Source organism: Sinocyclocheilus grahami, unplaced genomic scaffold (genome assembly GCF_001515645.1).
Source record: "Sinocyclocheilus grahami isolate Dianchi unplaced genomic scaffold, SAMN03320097.WGS_v1.1 scaffold444.1, whole genome shotgun sequence".
NCBI lineage: Eukaryota > Metazoa > Chordata > Actinopteri > Cypriniformes > Cyprinidae > Sinocyclocheilus > Sinocyclocheilus grahami.
The window spans coordinates 999,004-1,023,767 of record NW_015505623.1 but is presented as its reverse complement, the minus strand read 5'-3'; the positions used below and the strand labels follow the sequence as shown (position 1 = coordinate 1,023,767).

The window sequence follows — 24,764 nt, the reverse complement described above, 5'->3', positions numbered from 1 at the left end:
TACATAAGGATATGACTGTTAACTGAAAGTGTTTTTGCGCTGAGGACGCACACGCATCTGTCAAAGCACCTGACAGGGCAAGCCATTATGCTAATGCTTGCAGCATCTCATTCTGTTTCCGCCACTATTTTAGATGCATTTTGTCCATAGAAATAAGTAAATTCAGTGCTTTAATTTGACGCGACCGGCTGAAGTTGGACAAGTATGTAAACTCCGTTGGACGTGCAGTGTGGGCAGACCCGATTAATCGATAATGAGAATCGTTGTCGATGATTTTCATAATCGATAATAATCGATTTTATCGATTAGTTGTTGCAGCCCTATTCTCAAAAGAAACTGTAAAATGCTCATGAGGTGACTCTCTGGACAGTTTTAGAGATTATGTTTATCTGTTCATGTACTCATATATTGAGGCGGCAGAGGCTGAAGACACCATGAGCATTACGTGCTTCAGTATGTGTGAATTAAACAAAACTGCGTTAATATTTATCTATTTCGGGCCCTAACTTTTTATCCAGATTACATTTCAATAATACATTTGAGGGCTGGGTGATTTTTTTTTTTTTTTTTTCTTCTCCCCAATTAATTGTGATCTTGAGTGATCCAATAATAATTCAGTGCCAAGGTAGAAGAAATCATACTTTGCGAGAGACGTTCTTGGGGATTCAAGAATGTACAGCACGACCAGTGTAGCCTGATTCCAGAAATGAATGACTTTTATGGGCCAGTTCTTTTGAAGAATATTTAAAAAGGGTGAATTACCGGTTTTGAATTATGAAACACTGCCCTGTATAATTTACAACATTAGAGGACAGAGAATAGTGGCAAAATTATGAATGACATTGTAACTGAAATATCCCCAAATTAAATTAAGAATTGATTCTAAATCTGAATCAAGTTGAGGGCTTATGAATCAGAATCAAATCTGGACATCTGTATTGATACCCAGCCCTACTGTATTTCATATCAGCATTAAATTCTAACAACAATGGTATCATCATTTTTGCTTCTTCAGATCAAAATAACAATTAAAAATTATTAAAAGTAGTTTTGGCAGAGCCAAGAGGAGGCCATTTGGAAGGTGCTTACCTGCCCTGCTTGGCACAGAGAGTACATTAGGAACATACATACATACATACATACATACTTAAGAAACTGTATTAAAGGTAGAAAGAATCAGTCAAGTTTAGAACGTACCAAAGAACTGGAGGGTAACAATCTGGCCGGCCCAATTCAAGTCAGGCTGTTTTTATGGTCTTTAAAATACATTTCACATTGCAAACAGCTGTCTGCTGTATAATTTTCCCAGAAAGTCACAGGCTCGAATGGCAAAACCTAAGTGCAGTGTGTTCTGGGTACATAGTAATTAGTCCTTCATTTTGTAATGACAAACCCCTGAATCCGTTTACAGGGAAAACCCTTTTTTCCTTTAAGCAGGTTTAACCGCCTATGTGCCCTGAAATGTCCTCAGATGTTCTCCTCGCCTTTCACAGTTAAATGTTTACAACAGACAGTCCAGCTGATCTCAGAGAGATTGACTGTATTGTGGCTTGGTGTCTGGTTTTGGCCCGGCTGCACGCTGTGGAGAATTACTCCGATAGGCCACAGATATTTCTCGCTGACACCCATTAGCCTCAAATATCCAGCGACTTCATAGCAGACGCAGCTGCTTTTCCACAGAAATATTTTTGCCCTCACAACCCCATAATCTTAAAGAACAGAAAAGAAATATGAAGAAATGTAGACCATGTTATATAAAATTAACTACAACTTTTAACTAAGAATTATTTAGACTTTAAATCAATTTGATTGAATTGCCGTTATAATTAATAACTGCAATTTTGCTTAATTTCAGCCTCACATATTAAGAATGTTTTGAAATGTATTACTAATGCATAATATTCTGATATTCATAACAACAATAACCAATATTATATTGCCATAATATTATAATTAGGTTGGATTGGTTAAAAAAAACAGATGAGTGTGAATGGAAAGTGAAAAGAAATATTCAAATTAATTAAATTTATTTATTTATTGAAAGCTTTTATTCAATTATATAATATTTAAAATATTATTATTCATGTCATCTTACTCTTGTGCAGTATTTTTTATATATGTAGCCTTAAAGGAAATCATAATTTTTATTGTTGAATAATTCTAGTGTAAATAAATGACAATGACACCTTTTCAAGGTGTATGTTTATGTATTATGCTTGCCCTGTAATGAACAAAATGGACTATTAAAGCATTAATTGTTATTATTTGTTAATCAGCAAATAATTTAATCAGCCAATTTTGTCATGATTATAAAAAAAAAAAATTTTTCCTAATAAATGTATTAATTGAATGTCTTGTTTTCCCCTCTCTCTTGTAGTCAAAAGCGGATGGGCAAACTCTTTCCTCTGAAGTGTTCAGACGGATCCATCTCATTGAGAGCGATTATTTTGGTCTGGAGTTTCAGAACCTGCAGATGAACTGGGTAAGTGGCCACTTGACAAACAGTCCCCCTGCTCACACAAAGACTGGATTGTGAATGGCCCGCTCCTCTGAAAACCCGGCTAAGCTTTTAAAAGACGAGGAGGTGTATTGTTGTTTGTGCTGCCTCTCTCTGGGCCCCAGAGGTTTGCTGGTCCCTTTAAACCTGCCTGATGCAGGCACACAAACTTAAAGAACACATCTTTATATTTGATAACATACCTGCAAATGGACCATGTCATTAAAAGATTTATACAGAATTACTACACACAAATGTGAAAGATTTTACATTTCACTAAAGTTCTGTGTATTGTGCCAGACAAGATTTTATGTATTTAAAGGATTTAGGGATGGAACGATTACCGGTTTCATGATAAATCACGATAAAATGCACTGACGGTTAGTATTACCGTTTAAAATTTAATTATCATCAAAACCGTGTTTGATTATCGCGCTTTTGAAAACTTGCGGTAAATCCTGTCCAGCCAGCATCAGTCTGACGCAGAAGCAGCATGCAATGTTGTTGTTGTTTTTTGTTTTTTTGCACGAGACGAAATGGCGGAAGGCAGTTGACAGTGCTCGGGAGATTTTTCAGCCATCTAAGAAGACCAAATCGGTGGTCTGGTCGTATTTTGGCTTTTACAAGAGTCCTGAAGGCAATTTAATCGAGGACGGTCACCCTGTCTACCGATCTTGCAAGAAGAAAGTCGCTGCAAAAAGGGGGAAATGCCTCAAATTTGCTCCGTCATCTTCGTGACCACCACCCACTGTTGTATAGTGAATGCAAGATAATTTTTACCTCAATACCAAAACTAACTGGGCAAATAATTGGACAAAAAATATTGATTAGAGATTTGAAGGGTGCAGGGCATTACTGTCTCGTATAAGCGTTTGAAACTCCCTTGGCGAAGGGAATGACTGACCAAATACCTTGATAACACTGCGCATGTGTGCAGCATTCAGTACTCCATCAGTTGTTGCAAATAAATTATTATATATATATATATATTATTTTATTCAAATATTGTCTAATTGTGTCTTATTTACTATTAAACGTTTTCAAACTAAACTTGCTTACACTACCGTCTTAAATCATATTTCTATCACTGACGAAAAATATGTTGTCTTACATTAAAATAGACAAATTTAATTAGCCTATTCCATTTATGTTTGTATGTGAACTCGAAATCAACCCCAACTTTGATTTAAAAGCATCACAAGATCTCCTAACCGAAGATTACATGATCTTCAAGTGATTATTATTATTATTATTATTATTAGGGCTTCATGTTAATGTTCATTTAATGTTTATGCTAAAGAAAGTGCATATAGCTGCTAATTGTATTAGTTGTTTGTTGATTTTCAAATATAAAACTTCTTTTCAGTGTGTCTATCGGTTCTTTTAGAACGTTTTCATCTAATTTGAACAAAACCGTGATAATATTGATAATCGTGATAACTTTGGTCACTATAATCGTGATATGAAATTTTCATACCGTTACATCCCTAAAAGGATTATATGATCCAGGCTAAAGTAGTAGCAAAACGTGAAGGTAAAGTATGTTATTTTTTTCAATCTTAAAATACTTACCATTGCTTAATAGACAGAGAAAATAAGTAATACATCGGTAAACTGATCGCAACACTGCCAATAGTGCGAGTTAGGGATGGAACTCTCCTTTTGTTTGACCAATGAAAGAAATGTTCAGGAAATCTTTGGGCAAACAGTCATAATTTTATTTTATTTTTTGCTGTCACAGGTGCAGAAATTACACACTTCACCTTTAAGACAGTTACATAGTCAATATAATCTTCATTTGCTGGCAAATTGTTTATTGTTATGTGCTTTACAAGGCAAGCATAAGCTATTTTAATAAGCTAGGCCTTTCTTTTTTATAATAAATAGGCTTAAAGGGATAGTCCAACCAAAAATGAAAAGTCTGTCATCATTTATGTTGTTCCAAACCTGTATTTCTTTCCTCTGTGGAACACAAAAGCAAATATTTTGAAGAATGTTGGTGACCAAACATTTTTGGTTCCCATTGACTTCTATTGCATGGACAAAAATACAATTGAAATCATAGGCAACTGACACCATTTGGTTACCAACATCCTTCAAAATATCTTCTCTTGTGTCCAACAGAAGAAAGAAAGAAATCTTTAGGTGTCTTGTAATGTTTTTGCTACAGCCTTGTTGTTGTTGTTTTTGTTTTGGATTTGAGTTTTGGTTTGGCTTAGTTTGGTTTGGTTTTTGCTTGTTTGATTTGTTTTTTGTATTATTATTGAATTGTTTCATTGCTTAGAACTGTTTATTAAAATACATTTTTAGTCACTATGGAGAAAATAACTGGGAAAAATACTGAGGCTGCTGAAAAAGGGCTGTTGTGCTGTATAAACCCACTTGCATAGCAGTTTAATTATTGCCATAATGCATCTTTTTTTCATCTTGGTTTCTTTATTATTGGCGGGAAAAAAAAAAATAATAATTTTGAGATGAATACTGGAGGCAGTCTGTTGGCCATCTGTTTTTGAGTGTGCCAAGCCAGTTTCTTTGGAAAGAGTTGAATCCGGTGTGGAATTTGTGTGTACGGGGTTGTTGTGATGATTCTGTAAAAGATGAGAAGTCAGTGGAGTGGAAGGAGCTGGAGGTGGAGTGAGAAAAGGTACATTCTTGCCACAATCAGCTCCAGATGTGCTTGGAGGAGCAGGTCGTCTACAAACTCAGTTAAAACAGATCATCCACATCTATGCAAGACCCCAAAACAGGCAAGCACAGAGAACGATTCCTGAAATATGTTTTTGGTGTGGTCAGCATCTCAAGATCTCATCTGTGGCCTCTGCAACCGAGATGTTCTTCAGTTTTAATGCTTTCTTGAGAGACCAGAAACAGATGTAGTTTGAAAGAGTGAGGGATTATTTGTATTATTTATTTCTTAGACTTTATATGGTAGTTAAAAGCTGAAATGCCAGTCTTTTTACTCTTGGTGGTTTTGTTTCTACAGGTTTGGCTGGAGCCCACCAAGCTCTTAGTGAAACAAGCGAGACGTAAGTTGACTTTCTGTTTTGTGTTGTGTTTAGACATCAGAGGATCTTGGGGGTCTTTGAAGCCTGTGTGTTTATACTTACTATCCACAGGGCCAATGAACACACTCTTTCGGCTGTCGGTGAAGTTCTTCCCTCCAGACCCTGGTCAGCTTCAGGAGGAGTTTACTAGGTAAGATGTTCAGAAATCATCATCCATCCTTTATGTACTCATAGACAAGGTGAACCGTGCTTGTTATTTGCTTTTTTTCCAGGTACTTGTTTTCTCTGCAAATCAAGAGGGATCTAATGGAGGGCCGACTGAACTGTACGGAAAACACTGCCGCCCTGCTGGCCTCTCATTTGGTGCAATGTATGTATAATATGAGATCAAGTCCTGACTCCTGTCCTTCATAATGTTTTAATTCTATTATGTTACACCGATTCTGTTGTGTCTCTGCTTTGTAATGTTGTTGGTCATTGACATGATTAGTTCTTTCTGTCTCTTATTAATCGATTCAAAAATGCATTAAAAATGGAATTCATACATTCAGTGGCTTGAATATAGTGTGTATGAATGAGGGGCATAAAGTAAAAAATGACAACATTCACAGAGAATAAAACATGGAACAATTGATATCACTTAGATGACTCTTGCATCTTACTTTCTTACTGTGTATCAAGGTCAGAAAGTATTTTGAAATAACAGAACATTTGACATTTTGGTATTTATTTAAGGTTATTTCAAGTAGTAAAATATCCTTTGGTGCAACCCCCAAAATAACATAATGTTCAAAATCTTTTAAAAATGTTTTTGAAAGACATCTCTTATGCTCACCAAAGCTGTATTTATTTGATCAGTAAAAACTGTAATCTTGTGAAATATTTTTGCAATTTAAAATAGCCATTTTCTATTTTTAATAGAATTAAAAATGTTTTTTTTTCCCTGTAATGGCAATGTTAAATTTTCTTTAGCCATTACTCCAGTCTTCATTGTCACGTCATCCTTCAGAAGTCATTCTAATATGCTAATTTGGTGCTTAAAGAGAGCGTTCATCCAAAACTAAAAATCAGTCATTATTTACTCACCCTGGTGTTGTTCCAATGTCGTATGCCCTTCTTTCTTTTTCAGACCACAAAAGAAGAAATTTAAAAAAATGTCTTGCTTGTCCGTATAATGGCAGTGAATAGCGACCAGCATCAATCTATTTATTTATTTTATTTTGTAAAGAGATGCAAATGTATCACAGAACACGTCACATGCCATATATTCCAAGTGTTTTGAATATTTGTAAAAAATTTTAATTTTAAACATTTAATTTTAAGGGTTTAAAATGGTCTAAAAGTTTTTCAAAACCATATGAAACCAACATGAATACAAGCAGCACATTTCTAAGAACTTGGCACATGTGTTTTTGGTTTTTCTTTTTCTTGGCCACTCTTATTTATCTTTGACCCTTTATGGTTCTCTTTTCCCCCACACAGCTGAGATCGGTGACTACGATGACATAGCAGACAGGGAGTTTCTGAAGATTAATAAATTGCTGCCATATCAGGAACGTGTGCAAGAAAAGATCATGGAGCTCCACCGCAGACACATGTAAGACATTTATTGTTTTGGCCTGATGGTCTAGGCTTGTGCATTGTTCTCTTTAATTTATCTCAGCCTGTCAGGCTTTGCATTTGTAAGTTTCACTGAGCTCTTTATCATGTCCAGTTTAGTTGGAAGCGTTTGCGTGGTATGAGAGGCCTTTTTTTCAAGTGGAACATCTAAATGAACTTTAAATACAGACTCCCCTGGTAATCTTGAATGACAGTCTGTTTACATTTGGTGTTGAGTTTATTTGGCGAGAAGAGATCTGATAGTGTGTAAGTGATTGTTGTGTGTGGCAGTTTATGGGATTTAAGCGCAGTTAAATGTGGACTGCAGTTTCTCTCTCTGCTTGAACTTTGGAAAGATGTTGTTTTAAGAGCTTGCAGACACTATTAGACATATGATAATATGGGACAGATAATCCTTCTATTTGCTCTGAATGGATCATCCTTCCAGATAAATAAATAATGATCTAAAATGTAATGTTTGAGCAGCATTTTCATTATTAGTTATGCATTTGTTGCTCATTCTAAGTCCCTATCAAACGTTAGATGTAAGTTTTTCCACAGTGTTTGTGGTACAGACATGAACGATGATTAAAAACGTGTCCTATGACATTTGTAAGCAGTGAGTCTTATAATTGAATTTTATTTTATTTTTTTGCCTGGCAGAAGACAAAATGGGCTAAAAGAAAAAAAATCTAATTTAAATTGAAGAAGATATATGTGCCATATCTAGGAGTAAGAATATCTTGGGAGTCAAAAAAATGTTAAAAACAATGTCTTGTGATACCATTGTTGTCAGTTTTTAGTAAAATCTCAAGCATATCAGACTTGTGTTTTTGGCTCTTTGTAACGGTGCAGTTCCGGTGCATTTAATCTGAGGCTTTGGCTGTGAGAGAAGTATTGCAGGTCGGCCGTGTCAGCGGCTATGTGAGGCTGTGATTGTAATCTAGTGGCTCAAGGCTCTTTATTAGCCATACGGCCACAAGGGGAGGGGAGGGACTTAAGCAGATTGAACAGCTTAAAGGATGAGCAAAATTAGAGTGCACTGATGATCTGGCACTGCTCTAACATTTGCCCACGATTAGCCAGAATGCTACTCAACATTACTGGAATATGTTTGCCCAGCCCCCACACTTGGCGTTGAAATGGTAGGATAAAGTATCTTAGTTTCCACAAAATATTAAGTAATCACTTGTTTTCAAGTTTTTAAGCAACGACTGTTTTCAATGTTGATAATAAGAAATGCTTCTTGAGAAAGCAAATCAGCATATTAGAATGATTTCTAAAGGATAAAATAATATATTATAATATAATATAATAATATATTATAATATAGTGTTTTGGAGAATGGATGGTAAATGTATGTTTAAATGAAGTTATTGTAAAGTGAGTACAGAAGATGGTTTTAATGTAATTGTGGGGCAATGTAAAGGTTGAAAACCTCTGCTATAAACAAAGCTACAAAATATGCTTTACCACTCCTCATTTTCCTTTGAATTCTTTTTGCTGTGGTACTGTGTTTTATTTGTTAAATATTTTCTCTAATATTTGTCTTTGCTTCCTCGCCTGTAGTGGACAGAACCCAGCAGAATCAGATTTCCAGGTTCTGGAGATTGCTCGTAAATTGGAGATGTATGGGGTTCGCTTTCATTCCGCCGCTGACCGAGAAGGCACCAAGATCAACCTGGCTGTCGCACACATGGGCCTGCAGGTCTTTCAGGTAAATGAGCAGCTTTATTGTCTTTCAGAATATAATTGATTTCGTAGTGTTCTAAAAAAAAAAAAAAAAAAGGTGTTTTTAGTGCTCCTTTTTAGTCATGGAGCTCCACCGCAGACACATGTAAGACATTTATTGTTTTGGCCTGATGGTCTAGGCTTGTGCATTGTTCTCTTTAATTTATCTCAGCCTGTCAGGCTTTGCATTTGTAAGTTTCACTGAGCTCTTTATCATGTCCAGTTTAGTTGGAAGCGTTTGCGTGGTATGAGAGGCCTTTTTTTCAAGTGGAACATCTAAATGAACTTTAAATACAGACTCCCCTGGTAATCTTGAATGACAGTGTGTTTACATTTGGTGTTGAGTTTATTTGGCGAGAAGAGATCTGATAGTGTGTAAGTGATTGTTGTGTGTGGCAGTTTATGGGATTTAAGCGCAGTTAAATGTGGACTGCAGTTTCTCTCTCTGCTTGAACTTTGGAAAGATGTTGTTTTAAGAGCTTGCAGACACTATTAGACATATGATAATATGGGACAGATAATCCTTCTATTTGCTCTGAATGGATCATCCTTCCAGATAAATAAATAATGATCTAAAATGTAATGTTTGAGCAGCATTTTCATTATTAGTTATGCATTTGTTGCTCATTCTAAGTCCCTATCAAACGTTAGATGTAAGTTTTTCCACAGTGTTTGTGGTACAGACATGAACGATGATTAAAAACGTGTCCTATGCCATTTGTAAGCAGTGAGTCTTATAATTGAATTTTATTTTATTTTTTTGCCTGGCAGAAGACAAAATGGGCTAAAAGAAAAAAAATCTAATTTAAATTGAAGAAGATATATGTGCCATATCTAGGAGTAAGAATATCTTGGGAGTCAAAAAAATGTTAAAAACAATGTCTTGTGATACCATTGTTGTCAGTTTTTAGTAAAATCTCAAGCATATCAGACTTGTGTTTTTGGCTCTTTGTAACGGTGCAGTTCCGGTGCATTTAATCTGAGGCTTTGGCTGTGAGAGAAGTATTGCAGGTCGGCCGTGTCAGCGGCTATGTGAGGCTGTGATTGTAATCTAGTGGCTCAAGGCTCTTTATTAGCCATACGGCCACAAGGGGAGGGGAGGGACTTAAGCAGATTGAACAGCTTAAAGGATGAGCAAAATTAGAGTGCACTGATGATCTGGCACTGCTCTAACATTTGCCCACGATTAGCCAGAATGCTACTCAACATTACTGGAATATGTTTGCCCAGCCCCCACACTTGGCGTTGAAATGGTAGGATAAAGTATCTTAGTTTCCACAAAATATTAAGTAATCACTTGTTTTCAAGTTTTTAAGCAACGACTGTTTTCAATGTTGATAATAAGAAATGCTTCTTGAGAAAGCAAATCAGCATATTAGAATGATTTCTAAAGGATAAAATAATATATTATAATATAATATAATAATATATTATAATATAGTGTTTTGGAGAATGGATGGTAAATGTATGTTTAAATGAAGTTATTGTAAAGTGAGTACAGAAGATGGTTTTAATGTAATTGTGGGGCAATGTAAAGGTTGAAAACCTCTGCTATAAACAAAGCTACAAAATATGCTTTACCACTCCTCATTTTCCTTTGAATTCTTTTTGCTGTGGTACTGTGTTTTATTTGTTAAATATTTTCTCTAATATTTGTCTTTGCTTCCTCGCCTGTAGTGGACAGAACCCAGCAGAATCAGATTTCCAGGTTCTGGAGATTGCTCGTAAATTGGAGATGTATGGGGTTCGCTTTCATTCCGCCGCTGACCGAGAAGGCACCAAGATCAACCTGGCTGTCGCACACATGGGCCTGCAGGTCTTTCAGGTAAATGAGCAGCTTTATTGTCTTTCAGAATATAATTGATTTCGTAGTGTTCTAAAAAAAAAAAAAAAAAAGGTGTTGTTAGTGCTCCATTTTAGTCGACGAGTGATCACACATGTATATATGCATTAGGGCTGTCAAAAAAAATCAAATTTCGAATATTCGTCGAATTTAAAATAAAAATCCACATTCGAATGCAAAAATTTGTGCGTTAAGGAGGCAGCCTTATCAGTGGCACATGAGATGCTATGACGATGTAAGTGTCGTTGCATTATAATGTTTTTGTTAGCCTATCCAATTGAAGCCATTAGATGCGGCGCTGCTGTGTTGTTCATTAAAAATATTGTGGAAAAAGAGAACATCAATGCAGAGATGATGTTGTTTACATCAAAACTGAAACCAAGCCGTTCACACACAACGCGTATTTCGTGCATTTTCTAGAGGGACATCTATTACCCTTGCACTCGCATCTCGCACAAAGGAGCCGCATGTTTAGAAAGCCATGTAAAATTAAAAAACATATATCGAGACTTTATGGCGGTTTTTTCCCCCCATCCCACTGCATTTCATGTTTTTAAATGAGAAATTCACTCTGTGTGATTGGCTTTCCGCCCTTTGTATTAAACTATGCATACATACATGATGCTGTTTTGTTTATAGTTGTTTAAGCAACTTAATTATAATTGTAATATAAATAAACATTATTTTAAACATTATGCACTTTTTTCACAGATAGTCATTTTATCTTATGCTTTGAATAAACGTGCATTAGTAATATTTTACCAAAAGCTTTTCTTCACCCTAACTGAAATTATGCATTTTAAATTCTAATATAATTCGAATTTTGATTAATATTTAAGTATAAAATTCGAATTGGGAGTTTTTCAGCCATTTTGACGGCCCTAATAAGCATGTATTTGTTTTTTATTTATCTGCCTGTCTTTTTTTTTTCAGGGCCACACCAAAATCAACACCTTCAACTGGTCTAAGATTCGGAAGCTGAGCTTCAAGAGGAAACGATTTTTAATTAAATTGCACCCAGAAGTTCATGTGGGTATCAAATTTATATTATATATTGTTAAATAATAATATTATTTGTCAATTTGCAAACATGTAGACACACTGCCTCAATTTAAAAGGGACAGAATATAGTCTAATATGACAACAAGGACACAATTTCATATGAGAGAAGACTCAAGTCAGAATGTCAATACATACCTCCACCAAAATACACAATTTTGAAGAAATACAATGCTGTGAAATCAGCCTGTGGACTCCCGGGACATACAGATTCAAGTGTAGAAGTAATGTGTTCAAGCTCAGGAACTTGGTTGAATGGGGCCATCTCTTACCCCATGTAAGCATTTTAAATGTATTCAGAGTGACGTTTGTTATTCTGTCGGGATCAATTACATGGGGTGCTAAGAATCTGAACCATATGTTTCCTCTTGTTGCCTTTCATCTGAGATGGAAGTTCTCAAGTTCAGTCTTTTCTCAGTGAATGATCAACTTTTCGTTCCACAGGGTCCTCATCAGGATACGCTGGAATTTCTAATGGGCAGTCGAGATCAGTGTAAGATCTTCTGGAAGAACTGTGTGGAACATCACTCTTTTTTCCGTCTGTTAGATCAGCCTCAGCCCCAATCCAAAGCCATCTTCTTCAGCAGAGGATCCTCCTTCAGATACAGGTGCACTACTGTGATTATATTGATGTGGGTTGGTAATATACTATTAAACATGGTGTTCCAGAAGAAATGTTCAAATATTGTTTCTATTGTGGTTATGCTAGTGTTTCCTGCACTGCTTATTAATGCATGTTCATGTCTTTCTATTCAATTGTCCTTATGAGTTCCAAGCAAAACAAACATACAGCTCAACCAGTGTAACAGAGTTACTAGTTAAATCAGCCAGAAGAATCCTTCTGAATGAACTGACTAAAGGCCCCGATATACTTCAAACGAAATCAAAGAACAAACTGATGTGACGCCATTCGAAATGGCTTGCCAAAGCAAACTTTCCGGAAAAGTTTGTTCCGACTGCAAAACACATTCGTACTACCATTGGTCTGTGACGAATGCGGAAAAGGAGTTGTGCGCTGAGGCGCCACCATCTTTAATACAGAACTCTTCTCTGGGTTAATTTCATCTGTCGAGTCCTTGGAGGTGAGATGTCCGCGGGTAAAAACTGAACACAGTGAAGAGTCGCTTTATAGTAGCAAATTAAGTTTTGATTTTGATTAAATGAGACACTGACACTGTTTTTCATGTTTAATACTGCTGCTTGCTTTTAATCAATGTATTGAATAAAGTGCCATGTAAATACATACGACGTGACTTCACGGGAGTGCTAATTTGCAGACCTCGTGCAAGCATACAACCCTCTACATTGTGAGTAAATCACTCGCATATGCGACTAAATATTCACTCTGGGCGACTAAATTATGGCTAATAAATTTTCAGATTTTACTCGCCAGTGTCTGAGTTGGAGGCTGAGTATATGATTAGCACAGATATATTTTCACTCACAGAACACTCTGACTGAGCACTTCAGAGTTTCGCTCTCCGTCAAGCGATCTGTGATATTTTTCAGTTCATTTGAATGGATGCGCAGCGCACCTGTGTTTGTGTATTTGGCGTAACGTAAACTCTAGTGTGAAGGTGCACGACTCGCCGTCGCTTTCTCATACGCACAAAGAGCGAGAGCGAGCGAGAGTCTTACATAACATGCAGAATTGATGCGCTACATGTAAACGATATACTTTGTTGTATTTTCCGATATACTTTGTTGAGTTCCTTTGGAATTCTTCAGCTTTTAAGTACTGTCGGGTTTTCCTGTAGTAGGCGGAACTAATGCGCAAACGACAATCTCATTGGCTGGTGCTCAGCTAGTATCTTCTATTAATTAAATAATACTTGATTATCATATTATAATGCTTGACTGACTGACTGTGTACTTTCAGATATTTAAAAAGCTGTACCATTTTACAAACATTATATATATATATATATATATATATATATATATGTATAGTATTTCAGTCTGGCAAGTAAACAAAAAAATTTACTAGCCAATGGCGATTCAATTGCCAAGGTGTCCGTAGAGGGTTGTCATACCCATGTTGCTATGAACAGATGCTTTTAAAAAAAAAAGCTTGCTGTTCTCTCCATTTTTTTGTTGTTTATTTTGTTACTGAGAGGAAAGCGCGCAGCACAGATTTACATATTCATATAAACGTTGCTTTCAATCAGAGTGGGTGGCATCGGGATGTTCGATAACAGTATACCGCTACTCACTCATTTCGAACTTCTTTTTACCCCTAAGCGAACAATGAAAAAGAACTTTGTTTTGAGTATATCGGGGCCTTAAAAGGTCAATTTTACTTAAAAGGTATTGTGGGTTCTCATAACTTTTACAAAATTAGTTTTTCAGTACCAATGGTTCACAGTTACTATCAGTGCAATTACAGTAAAATACAATTGAGTAATATCTGGAACTCTGCACTTAACATTAGGTAATAAGTAACTAAAAGTAACTGTGGGCAGTCGTGGCCTAATGGTTAAAGACAGAGTCAGACTTGTAACCCGAAGTTTGCAGGTTCGAGTCTCAGGTCAGGGAGGAGGGAATTGTTGGTGGGGGGAGGGAATAACCAGCACTCTCTTCCACCCTCAATACCACGACTGAGACAAGACCCTTGAGCAAGGCAGCGAACCCCCGAATGCTCCCCGGGGGTGCCGCAGCAATATGGCTGCCCACTGCTCTGTGTGTGTGTGTGTGTGTGTGTGTTCGCTACTGTGTGTGTTCACTTGAATGGTTTAAATGCAGAGCACAGATTCTGAATATGGGTCACCATACTTGGCCACATGTCACTTCACTTCAAAACGGTTTTCAGTATTCCATAAACACCATCCAAAATGTGACGTTTTTTATAAAAAAAAATATATATATATTTTAAATTATTTAATGATAAAGTTGCATTGCACTGTACATTACTGTTCAAATATAAGATTTTGTCATTGTGTTTGGAAGTTGGTTTGGAAGGTATTTTTTAGTGGTTTTAGTATTTAATGTATTTAGGTTTTTTTTGGTAATCATTTTTCCATATATTGTGAGGTACACTATCAATCAAAAGTTTGGGTCAGTAAGATTTAAAAAAAAAAATAAATAAATTAACACAACACATTAAATTAATTGATAGTGACAGTTAAAAAAAAGTATAATGTTACTAAAAATTTATATTTCAAATAAATACTTTTCTTTTGAACTTCCTGGTAATCAAAGAATCCTGGGAAAAAGATGCATCACGGTTTCCACACATTATAATCTTTATTAGCGGCATAACTGTTTTCAACATTGATAGTAAGAAGAAGAAATGTTCTTGAAAATTCAGCTTTTTTTTCACAGGACTAAATAGCATTTTAAATTAATATTATATATAAATAGAAAAGTTATTTTAAGTGTAGTAATGTTTCACAACATTAGAGTTTTTACTGTATTTTTGATCAAATAAATGCAGCCTTGGTGAGCATAAGAGGCTTCTTTCAAAAACATTCAAACATCTTACCAACCCCATACTTTTGAACAGTAGTGTATATCACAGGTTTTTTTTTTTTTTTTTTAAGAATAATGTGATTACAAGTTGGTGCTTTTACCACCTATCTGTACTTTTAGGTAAAAAAAAAAAGTGTTTGACTTGGTTTGTTAAAACGCATTGTGTATATGTGACAGTGGGCGGACACAGAAGCAGCTTGTTGAGTATGTGAGGGACAGCGGCTTGAGAAGAACTCCTTACCAGAGGTAAATATTTCTTTCATAGTTTCACCTGAAAGCAGTTTTATACTGTATACTGGACCATCCTTCATAAGCCCCTTTGTTGTTCGTGTTTGCACTGATATGCTGTTTTTACAGGAGGAACAGTAAGGTTCGCATGTCGACACGTTCCTTGGCTTCTGATGTGCCAAAACAGGTAAGTAGAGTCTTAGATCAGGGACAGCCAATGCCAATATCAACATGAAGAACAATAACCTCTGACTTTGTTTTCATCCACTCTCTTTACCTTACCCATCTATTTCAGAATCTGTTTTTTAATGACAATCTAAGGTCTCCAGTACCTCCTTCCGCTGTCACCGCCTCCTTCCACTCCCTGCATGCTCCCAGCTCGCCCATGCGGACGGAGACCCTGAACCAGCCCGTGCATCTCCAGCAGACACAGCAGCCCGCCAGAGCCCCCAGCCCAATGCAGCAGGACTCCATCAAGACCAACTCCCAATCCACCTACGCCTTCCCAGGTGCCACTCATATCCAGGCAGCAGGAGACTGCAGCCCCTCGTTTGTGTGTGTAGAGAGTAGTTCCTTTAGTGCACGGCCCTCACAAAATGGCAATGAGGATAGCGAGCGAGTAGGGGTTGGTGGCGTAAGCAGTAGGGCAAAAACAGGCTTTCTCACACCTGAAGCGTTTGAGGCAGAGTTAATGCGCGTTCGACAAATGCCGTACCAGATCCCAATGTCCTGCACACAGTTGCATGTTAGCGAAGAGTACATCGATGACGATCCGGCTGAAATTTCATTTTACGCTGGGGGTGCGGAGGCCTACTATTATGGGTTTGATGAAGAGAGTCCTGAAAGGTTCGAATATGGCCATAGAATCTCTGTTCAGCCCACTGCGTACACTCTCAGTCTCGAGGACCTCAACGGCAATGCTAACACGTTCCCTGAAAGTGCTTTTGGCCGATCTGAGACCAGTTCTCTGGTCAACAACCGCTCCGAGTGTAGCTCGCTGGATAACCTTCCACTAGGTTCTGTCGGCGACTCGCTCTCACTCGGTTTTGGAGGTCCCGACTCCTCATCCTCCTTGCGTCTGCCTGGTTCCGAGAACCTTTCTGAGGCCAGCTCGATGGTTAACTTCCCTGCGTATTCAGTGCGTTCGGAAGACAGTTCGGCCATGCAGTTCAATGATCTAGTGGAGCAGCTGGAGCAGCTCAGCTATCCGCCCACAGCCACAGAGGGCTCAGCTGATGGCAGCTCTGATTCCGACTCTGACTGGGGGTCGGATGGAGGTCTGCCTCCAGATCAAAACCTCCTCTTTAGCAATCCACTAGTGAGTGGGGCAGATTTAGACAACTTCCTGCTGGAATGCCAAAATTTCAGGACTCTAGGCATTGGGGAGCCCCCACCAGACCCCACCCATCTTAAAATGTAGCGTGACCCCCATGTTTTTAATGCAAAACATGACCAAGCACTTAATTATCCACCTTATCCTGATATAATCAGTACTTAAAGTTTTGGCACTTCCTGTTAGCGCTTTAATCTACCACTTTTTTTCTTACATGCCCTTTCCAGTGTACTTCCTCTATCTCTCTCTTTGGTGTTAATTCATTCAGTTTTTTTTTTATTGTTTTTGAATCATGTGCTGTGAGTTTTTGTAGGACAGTAAGATTCATTAGCATTTTTTAGATTATATAGTTCATTTATTATCCGTTTACATTTAATCTTAGTAGTCTGGATGGCTACAAACTAAAGTTACACTGTGACTTTTGAAGAGGAAAATTAAACGGCTGTATCACCTAGAAATGATATCATATACATATTTTCTCATTTATAAGCATTTGGATCTTTGAAAAAACAAACAAAAAAAATTATTGCATTTCTAGATTCGTCCATATTAGGGCTGCATGGCATGCAGGAGAAATGTGATCATGGCTACATGCATTACATATAAGAATATTGCACAAATCAATTTATTTTTTATATTTAATTTTTTTAGTTGATTTAAATCCAGGAAATGATGAAACATCTGGTATGCCTGGCTCTTGTTTTCCTGGGTAAAGAAAACATCCCTCAAACTTCTCAAAGTCTTGCAATTCTTGTCCCTATGAATGTTTTGACCTTACGTGTGAGTTCAACATTGATTTTCATAGCAAATATTCATTCAACAGCTGAATTAAATTGTCTGAAAATGAATAAGGAGAAAATATAGATTACTAAGATAAGCTTTACATGCATGTATGAAGGTACTTTTATATCAGGATAACTGCATGAGTCTTTTCCATTAATGAACCACTCTACTCAGGGCTGTGATTTAATTAGCAGTGGACCTGACAGCCATTGCTGCTAAGAGCAAATTTGAGGCGAAGTTATTTTTGTTTTTGTTACTTTAGAGTTAGTCACTCCACTCTGCCCCCTGCTGTTTACCTTTCAGAAATGTTTTGCATGTCCGCTCTTCCGATTGGACTATACGGCTGCATTTACACTGACAGTCACTGACACAGATTGGACATTGTTGCATGTATGTCAAAACACTTTTTTTTGGCATTGAATTTAAGCCATTTGCAAATTTCACTTTCAAATTTGCCTTTTGACTGTCTAATTAAGTCTTAAAAAGATTATTGGATCTGTGCATGTTGCTTTGCAGTGTGAGCCTATGAGTCCTTTTTTAAAAAAAAAATTTTTTTTTTATCAACTCATGGTCTGCAAGTAAAGAAAAATAAATTTTTGAGGTCGGTAAGATTTGTTTTAATGCTTTTGAAAGACGTCTCTTATGCTCACGATAGCTGAATTTATTTGATCAAAGATACAGTAAAATTGTGACTTTATAATGTAAAATAAATGCTTTCTATTTTAATATTTTGTATATATTATATTCAAAAGAACAGCGTTTGAAATGCTTCAAGACTTACACAAATATTTTGCAGCATACGTATGTTTTTACTGTCACTTTTGATCTATTTAATGTCTTGTAGAATAAAATAATACATTTCTTTAAAACTAAGTCTTACTGACCCCAAAAATTTGAACAGTAGTGTAGCTTTTTACTTTCAATCAAAGAATGTAAGTAGTTGAGTATTGTAATGTGCTGTCAATACCACTGCTAAGAAAGTGAATGTAATATAGAGCTTGAATTCTAACCTTATGCACATTGTATGCACGTAGGAGCATGTGGACCTATAGAAACCAGAGTGATAGTCAATTGTCCCCAATTACAATTATGGTTCGATAAAGTAAAACATTTCTATCATTAACAGTACGTCCAGTTTTGGCACATTTCTATGAATGTAGTGAACATTTCTTACTTTAAGTTCAGGAGCTATTTGCTTGTGCCCTGCAATTGATTTATAGAACTTTGAACTTTTCTGCCTTTTATCAAATAGCTTTTTCAATATGATTCAGGTATTATAGTTTGTTTAATTACTTTTTATTTTTTTATTTTTGTGCAATTTTGGTGTATCCACTTCTGGCTATATTCTTGCAATTATTTATTCTACAAGTACTGCAGGTTTGCTTTTGGAGCACTATGACTTGCTTTCGAAGCACTTAGGTTTATTCCTGAACCTTTTGTCTGTGCTTAATACCTTTGGGTGTCTCTTTTCACGGTTTAACTTGACCTTTAATTGCCTGTTAATGCCTCAGCGCATTCATATAAATGGCACTCCTAATGATGCAAACTATTACACAGTGCCTTAATGGGTAACATCAGCTCTGTGCAGCTGTGTTTCTGTATGACATCCAGACCACATAAATGCCTTGGGTTTCTGTTCTGGGGTCTGGAGTGAATAACACTGTCTGTGTGCCATGAGTTCTGTGAGCTCAAGATGAGACGCAGACAATGCAGTTTGTGTCGTTTCCTCTTCCTTTCTTGAAATCCCCATTTAAAATCCTGCCATGTTACTCTGCTTTACTTCACTGTGTGATTCAGGCTCTTCTGTCCTTTGCATTAATTTTTCAGTCCATTTTAATGATTAAAATGTATTACACTTGCTTTCACCACCCAGTATCTCCTGTCAAAACGACGAATACCCTGAATATCACCCAATACTAAACTAAACTCCATTTTTCCATTTGCAACTAAGTGGAACTATTTTGTAGTAAACAACAACCATTTTAGTATTAACCATAAGAATCCATTCTCATTGTCATTTTGAGAGCAATCGAAACATGGCCCATTACATTTTTTTTAAATTTGCATCCTATGGTTTTAAAGGTGCAATAGGTGATTGTCTTCAGAAACATTTTTTGTTATGCTGGTTGAAAGTCTCTTCACATCCCGATAGCAATCATTAAGTTCCAATTCCCAATTCCAGTCCTCGCGCCCACCTGCATATTTTGCATGTCTCGCTTAGTTAACACACCCGATTCAGATAACCAGCTCGTTAGAAGCGAGCTACGTGCATGAACTGTGTTCCGATCGATATGATCCCTACACAGTGTTCATTGCTCCCTACTCCCTGAGCAGGGGTAATCCGTTGACGTTTACTTCACTTCGGAACATGGGCTGGAATTGGGAACTGCTGATGTAGCCTATTGTAGTAATGTTGTCTCTGGTATTCTGGTCTGTGAGCGTATATGAGTTCAGTGGCTTTGGACAGCGATACAGGGAGGGTGGGACCGTTCGCTTTCAGTGCTATCAGGCTAAAGTTAGCATTTTCCAAGATTTCCTACTGCACCTTTAAACTACTGGTGCCTCTCTCTACTCCCACAAGCGAGGGCAGGCCTGGGCTGCTCTTAAACTCTGGGCAAGGCACCATTTGGCCATCCACCTAACGGTGCTTCCTTCACATCAGCTGAATCCACAGATCTCCCATCATGGACATAATGACTTTCTCTTTGTATTGACCATTATTATTATTATTATTATTACTACTATTATTATTAAGTGTTGCCAAATCTACTTTATAAAGTGACAGATGAAGTACAAATTAACCTTTTTTTTTATTTAACAAAATAATACTGTAATTCAGGAATTTTGACTGATTTTCTTTTAATTAACTTCAGCTTCACAAAGCCTGCACTAATGAAAAGTCGTCTTCTCTCATATAATCCATAGTAAAGCATTTGCTTTTTGAGGGCTGTTATGGTTTAGATTTCACTGTCCATTTAACACATAAAGCAGTTTTATTTTCAAGAAACCAATTTTAATTTACCTCAAATAGGTTTTATTCCTGTCAAACACGTCAGTATCTCAAGCTTGTGAATGTGTACCAGTTACATGACTGTTCTTGAGTCTGGACTAATGCATAATTACAGTATGCTCTGTTTTAATATTGATGCAATATATTTAATGTATCAGTGTTTTAATATCACACTGTTGTCCCTGAAGATCTTTTTCCATATCATGGATCATGATTATTATAATGTACAGCTATGAACCATTTTTAGCTCTCACCTTCCACATCTTAGCACTTCAGATACATTTCAAAACACATACATTTTGATGCTAGATAAACTCCTATAAGCTAGTGATGTGTTCTGATTTGTTTACAGGCACACTTTAAATATTGGTACAAAAATGCAGTTTGTTTGCAGTGTGGCTGTTTTTTAAGTGTTTCTTATAAGAGATGCAAAATACACGTTATAGTAGGGAAAATTTTCAATGTAGTATTGGAAAATTTTCATTGCTAGTGAAGGTGTCTCAAATTAATATTATTTTTCATTTTTTCGGTATTTATAACAAACTACAATGCACTTAAAAAATGTTCAAATACAAATGCTGTCAAGTTACAAAGTTAAGTCTCAGTCAGTCACAGTACTGCATCAGAAACAAGATTTTAGTTTTTTTTTGTTTTTAAAGAGGTATTCCTAGTACTTTAGGGGATCTAATGACAAAAGAGAACCTGACCAGATTTGCCTTTCTTTACCTGCCTTGTGCTTTACTTTATGCTTCCTCAGTATCAATATTTTTTTGTAAATTTAATTCTGAAATTAAGTGCTATTAATGCAAATACAAGGTCCTTAATGTACTAATGTGAAAATAGTGTACTTGTATGTGTGTGCGCACATTTTTCCCTTTGAAATAAAAAAAAAAACACTTTTGGGTAACTGGAATTTCAGACTTTTTTTGTACCCTTTTAAAAATGATTTAAGTGAAGCAAATGACTTTAAAAACTGAAACTGCATTAGCCCCTCTAATAACCTGTGTCCATACCTAACCTACTTCCATACCTAACTGTAATATGGTGTTCATTAAAATCTAATGCAGTTTTCTTAAACTGCTGGAATGCTTTTTTTATATATATATATATATATAAGGATGTAACCTTAATGGGGTTTTCAAGATTTGTGGTTTGCAGTGTTATTTTGATTAGTTCTATATTTAAGGAGCTATTTTCAATTACATGGATCAGTGCCAGTGTCAACATCTTGAGCCACCTATTTATCATCGTTTCTTTGAGAGTTTGTGGTTGAACAGTGAGCTAAAATACTAGAGGAAAACAAGCTGATGGCCAGGAAAGTGGGAGCAATGCTAAAACTAGTGGGAGCCAGTGTGTCTGGCATCATTTTGAATCCTTCTGTCTGTCAGTATGTTATATACTGCAAATAAGAGAACAATCAGCGAATCAAGGGTAAGTTCTCTTCTGTGTAGGGTAATGCCCTGGGCTTTTGTTACTAGTTAAAGTAAATGTATCCGTTTTAGCTTGTAAAATTATGTTGCTAAAAATAACATTATTTTGTGTATTTGGTGTAATGAAATGTGTTTGTGGTTTAAGGTTAAAAAAAACACATTATTTTCCACATACTGTACATTATTGTTTCTGCTCTATGCCCCGCCTTTCTGAAACGCGTCGATTTTTACAAAGCTCATCGTTCTGAAAAGCGAGGTGTGCTCTGATTGGCCTGCTATCCAGTGTGTTGTGATTGGCCGAATACCTCAAGCGTGTGATGGAAATGTTACGCCCCTTAACATACTGTGATGCCTTGTCCTGGCCGGAGCGATGAGACAAAAACATTAAAACCCATTATAAATGAGGCATTTGTTGCATCCAGTGGGGACATAATTACGGATTATAATGACTTATACGGCCTTTTTACGCGTTGCGCCGCGCAAACATAAAACCATGTCTGCATTTGTGATCGGAGAAATGACAAGTGCTACTATACACTGCTCAAAACTCTCGTTTGAATCGTCAGTGGCAAATTCTTTAAATATAAAAAATGTACTTACAGTCTGTGATTCAGAAATATCGGCATTGTGGTCTACTCTACCAGGATCAGGAAACAGTCATCCATAAAATGCACTGGACACATCTGAATATTTGGGTTGAACTGTTCTAGAGCAGTGTTGTAAATACACCTTAACAACTGATTTCTAGTCGTGTCCTCTTTTGGAAGACCAAACAAAGTAGTTTCGTTTGATGCAGGGCATAATGACATGCTTATTGAATTGACCGTTTCTAGATGCATGAAGGGTGTTTTGAGTGATAGGTTGTACTTGGTGGTTGCTAGGGTGTTCTAGGTGGTTGTTAGGTGTAGTAATTACCAAGTAATTACTATTTACATATTTGTTTAGTAGTAGTATTTAAATTATAATATTTTTTTATTTGATTTAATAAGCTCCTAAACTTTTTCTTTGCTTTTTAATTTTTTTTATAAAAATAAAATATTTAATAAACTCCTAAACTTAAAAAAAAAAAATCTATAAAAATCGAAATGATTTACTTCTATATTATTATTATTATTATTATGGTCTTTAACAGTATTAACTCATGTTCTCCCTTTCTTTTTTCATCCCGTAGACTCTGCCACTGACATCCCACAGCTCTCTCCCTTCAACACCAAGGGTCCTCTGTGTCTGTCGCCCTCTTTCCAGATGTCCACTCTCAGTCTTCCCGGCCAGGCACCTTCACCCCTGCAGAGCCCCATCTTGAGTGAGGTGGGCACTGCCAGACTAGAGGAAGACGAAGAGGGCAGGAGGAAGGTACACTGATCGCATACCAACCTGCCCGGGCCTGAATAAGAGTTGAAAACATTTATTGTTGAAGCCCAGCTCAGGGCATGCTTGGATTTGATTGAAATAAGGAGAGAAAAAAAATGAGTGGGAACCATTACCCAACTTTTATAGATTTATCAGACATTGACACTTTAAATATGTAATAGTATCTTGAAATATTTCCGAGTCAACTGAAGTTAGGTTAAAATTAGTTCTAGGTTCCACCTTACATTCTAGGTTCTGTGTTAAATTTGTAAGTTTAATGTTAAATTTTAGGTTCTGTGTTTGAAGTTAATCTTTACGTTAGTTTAGATGTTAACTTCTGGATTTTAAGTTCTGCTTTAATTTCTAGACTCTGAGTTTTGTGTTAAAGGTTCAAGGTTCTAGACGAACCTACTACGTTCAAAGATATGTTAATTTAGTTAAATTGTAGGTTTTGTGTTTGAGGTTGTACAGTGTGTTCTTGGCTAACTTCTACATTAATTTCTACATTAACCTTTATGTTTGAAGGTCTACATTAATTTAATAGATAAATTCTGATTTCTACATTAACTTCTAAGTTCTAAACTGTGCTAACATTTAAGATAAATTCTAGAATGTGTATTCCAAGTTAACTTCTACATTCATTTTTGTTAATTTCTGGGTTTTATGTAGGTTCTAAGTATTCTAAGATAAGTGCTTGGTTCTGTGTTCTGAATTAACTTATGTTCTACATTCTACATTCACTCCATAGAACATAAATGATCTTGCCAAATAAAATAGTGTTTAGAGGGTTTAATACAGCTTATCTAAGAATGGTTTTTAGTATGCTTTTATTTTCAGAGATATCCCACCGACAAAGCCTACTTCATTGCTAAGGAGATTCTGACAACAGAGCGGACTTACCTGAAAGATCTGGAGGTCATCACAGTGGTGAGCAGAGCTGTCTGTGCTCATGACTCATGAATATAACAAGTTTAGTGTGTGAGGCTTGTCTGGACAATGTATCCTGTGTGTTGTGTCAATTAGCTGTTGTGTATGTTTCTATTAATGGGTCTGTTAGATGAGCTTTTGTCTTTGAACTGTGTCTAATCACATTTGTGTGTGTGTGTGTGTGTGTATGTGTGTCCTCAGTGGTTCCGCAGTGCAGTGATTAAAGAAAACGCAATGCCTGAGGGTCTCATGACCCTCCTGTTCTCCAACATCGACCCCATCTATGAGTTCCACAGAGGTTTTCTCAAAGAGATTGACCAAAGGCTGGCTCTCTGGTACTAGTTCTTATTTAACAAAATGCAACTTGTTAGCATATATGACAATGTTAAACAAATTTTAATTTAACCCTACAAAGCCTACTGTATTATATTTGATACGCAAATTTGTAATACCTCTAAATTATCACAAAAAAAACTGTTGTATACAATCTACTACATGCTT

At 36.5% G+C, this 24,764-nt stretch overlaps 1 protein-coding gene across 1 annotated transcript in view; it reads left to right on the top strand.

The window, feature by feature from the left end:
• Positions 1 to 24,764, top strand: part of LOC107552280 (FERM, RhoGEF and pleckstrin domain-containing protein 2-like) — a 66,717-nt gene that overhangs the window by 32,065 nt on the left and 9,888 nt on the right. The window contains exons 4-16 of the mRNA XM_016234143.1: positions 5,481 to 5,523; positions 5,614 to 5,692; positions 5,775 to 5,872; positions 6,985 to 7,099; positions 8,671 to 8,818; positions 11,609 to 11,704; positions 12,179 to 12,342; positions 15,380 to 15,448; positions 15,560 to 15,617; positions 15,726 to 15,939; positions 23,158 to 23,339; positions 24,174 to 24,263; positions 24,465 to 24,598. Of these exons, the coding sequence (XP_016089629.1) occupies positions 5,481 to 5,523; positions 5,614 to 5,692; positions 5,775 to 5,872; positions 6,985 to 7,099; positions 8,671 to 8,818; positions 11,609 to 11,704; positions 12,179 to 12,342; positions 15,380 to 15,448; positions 15,560 to 15,617; positions 15,726 to 15,939; positions 23,158 to 23,339; positions 24,174 to 24,263; positions 24,465 to 24,598 (1,490 nt within the window). The remainder of the gene's footprint in view (positions 1 to 5,480; positions 5,524 to 5,613; positions 5,693 to 5,774; positions 5,873 to 6,984; positions 7,100 to 8,670; positions 8,819 to 11,608; positions 11,705 to 12,178; positions 12,343 to 15,379; positions 15,449 to 15,559; positions 15,618 to 15,725; positions 15,940 to 23,157; positions 23,340 to 24,173; positions 24,264 to 24,464; positions 24,599 to 24,764) is intronic.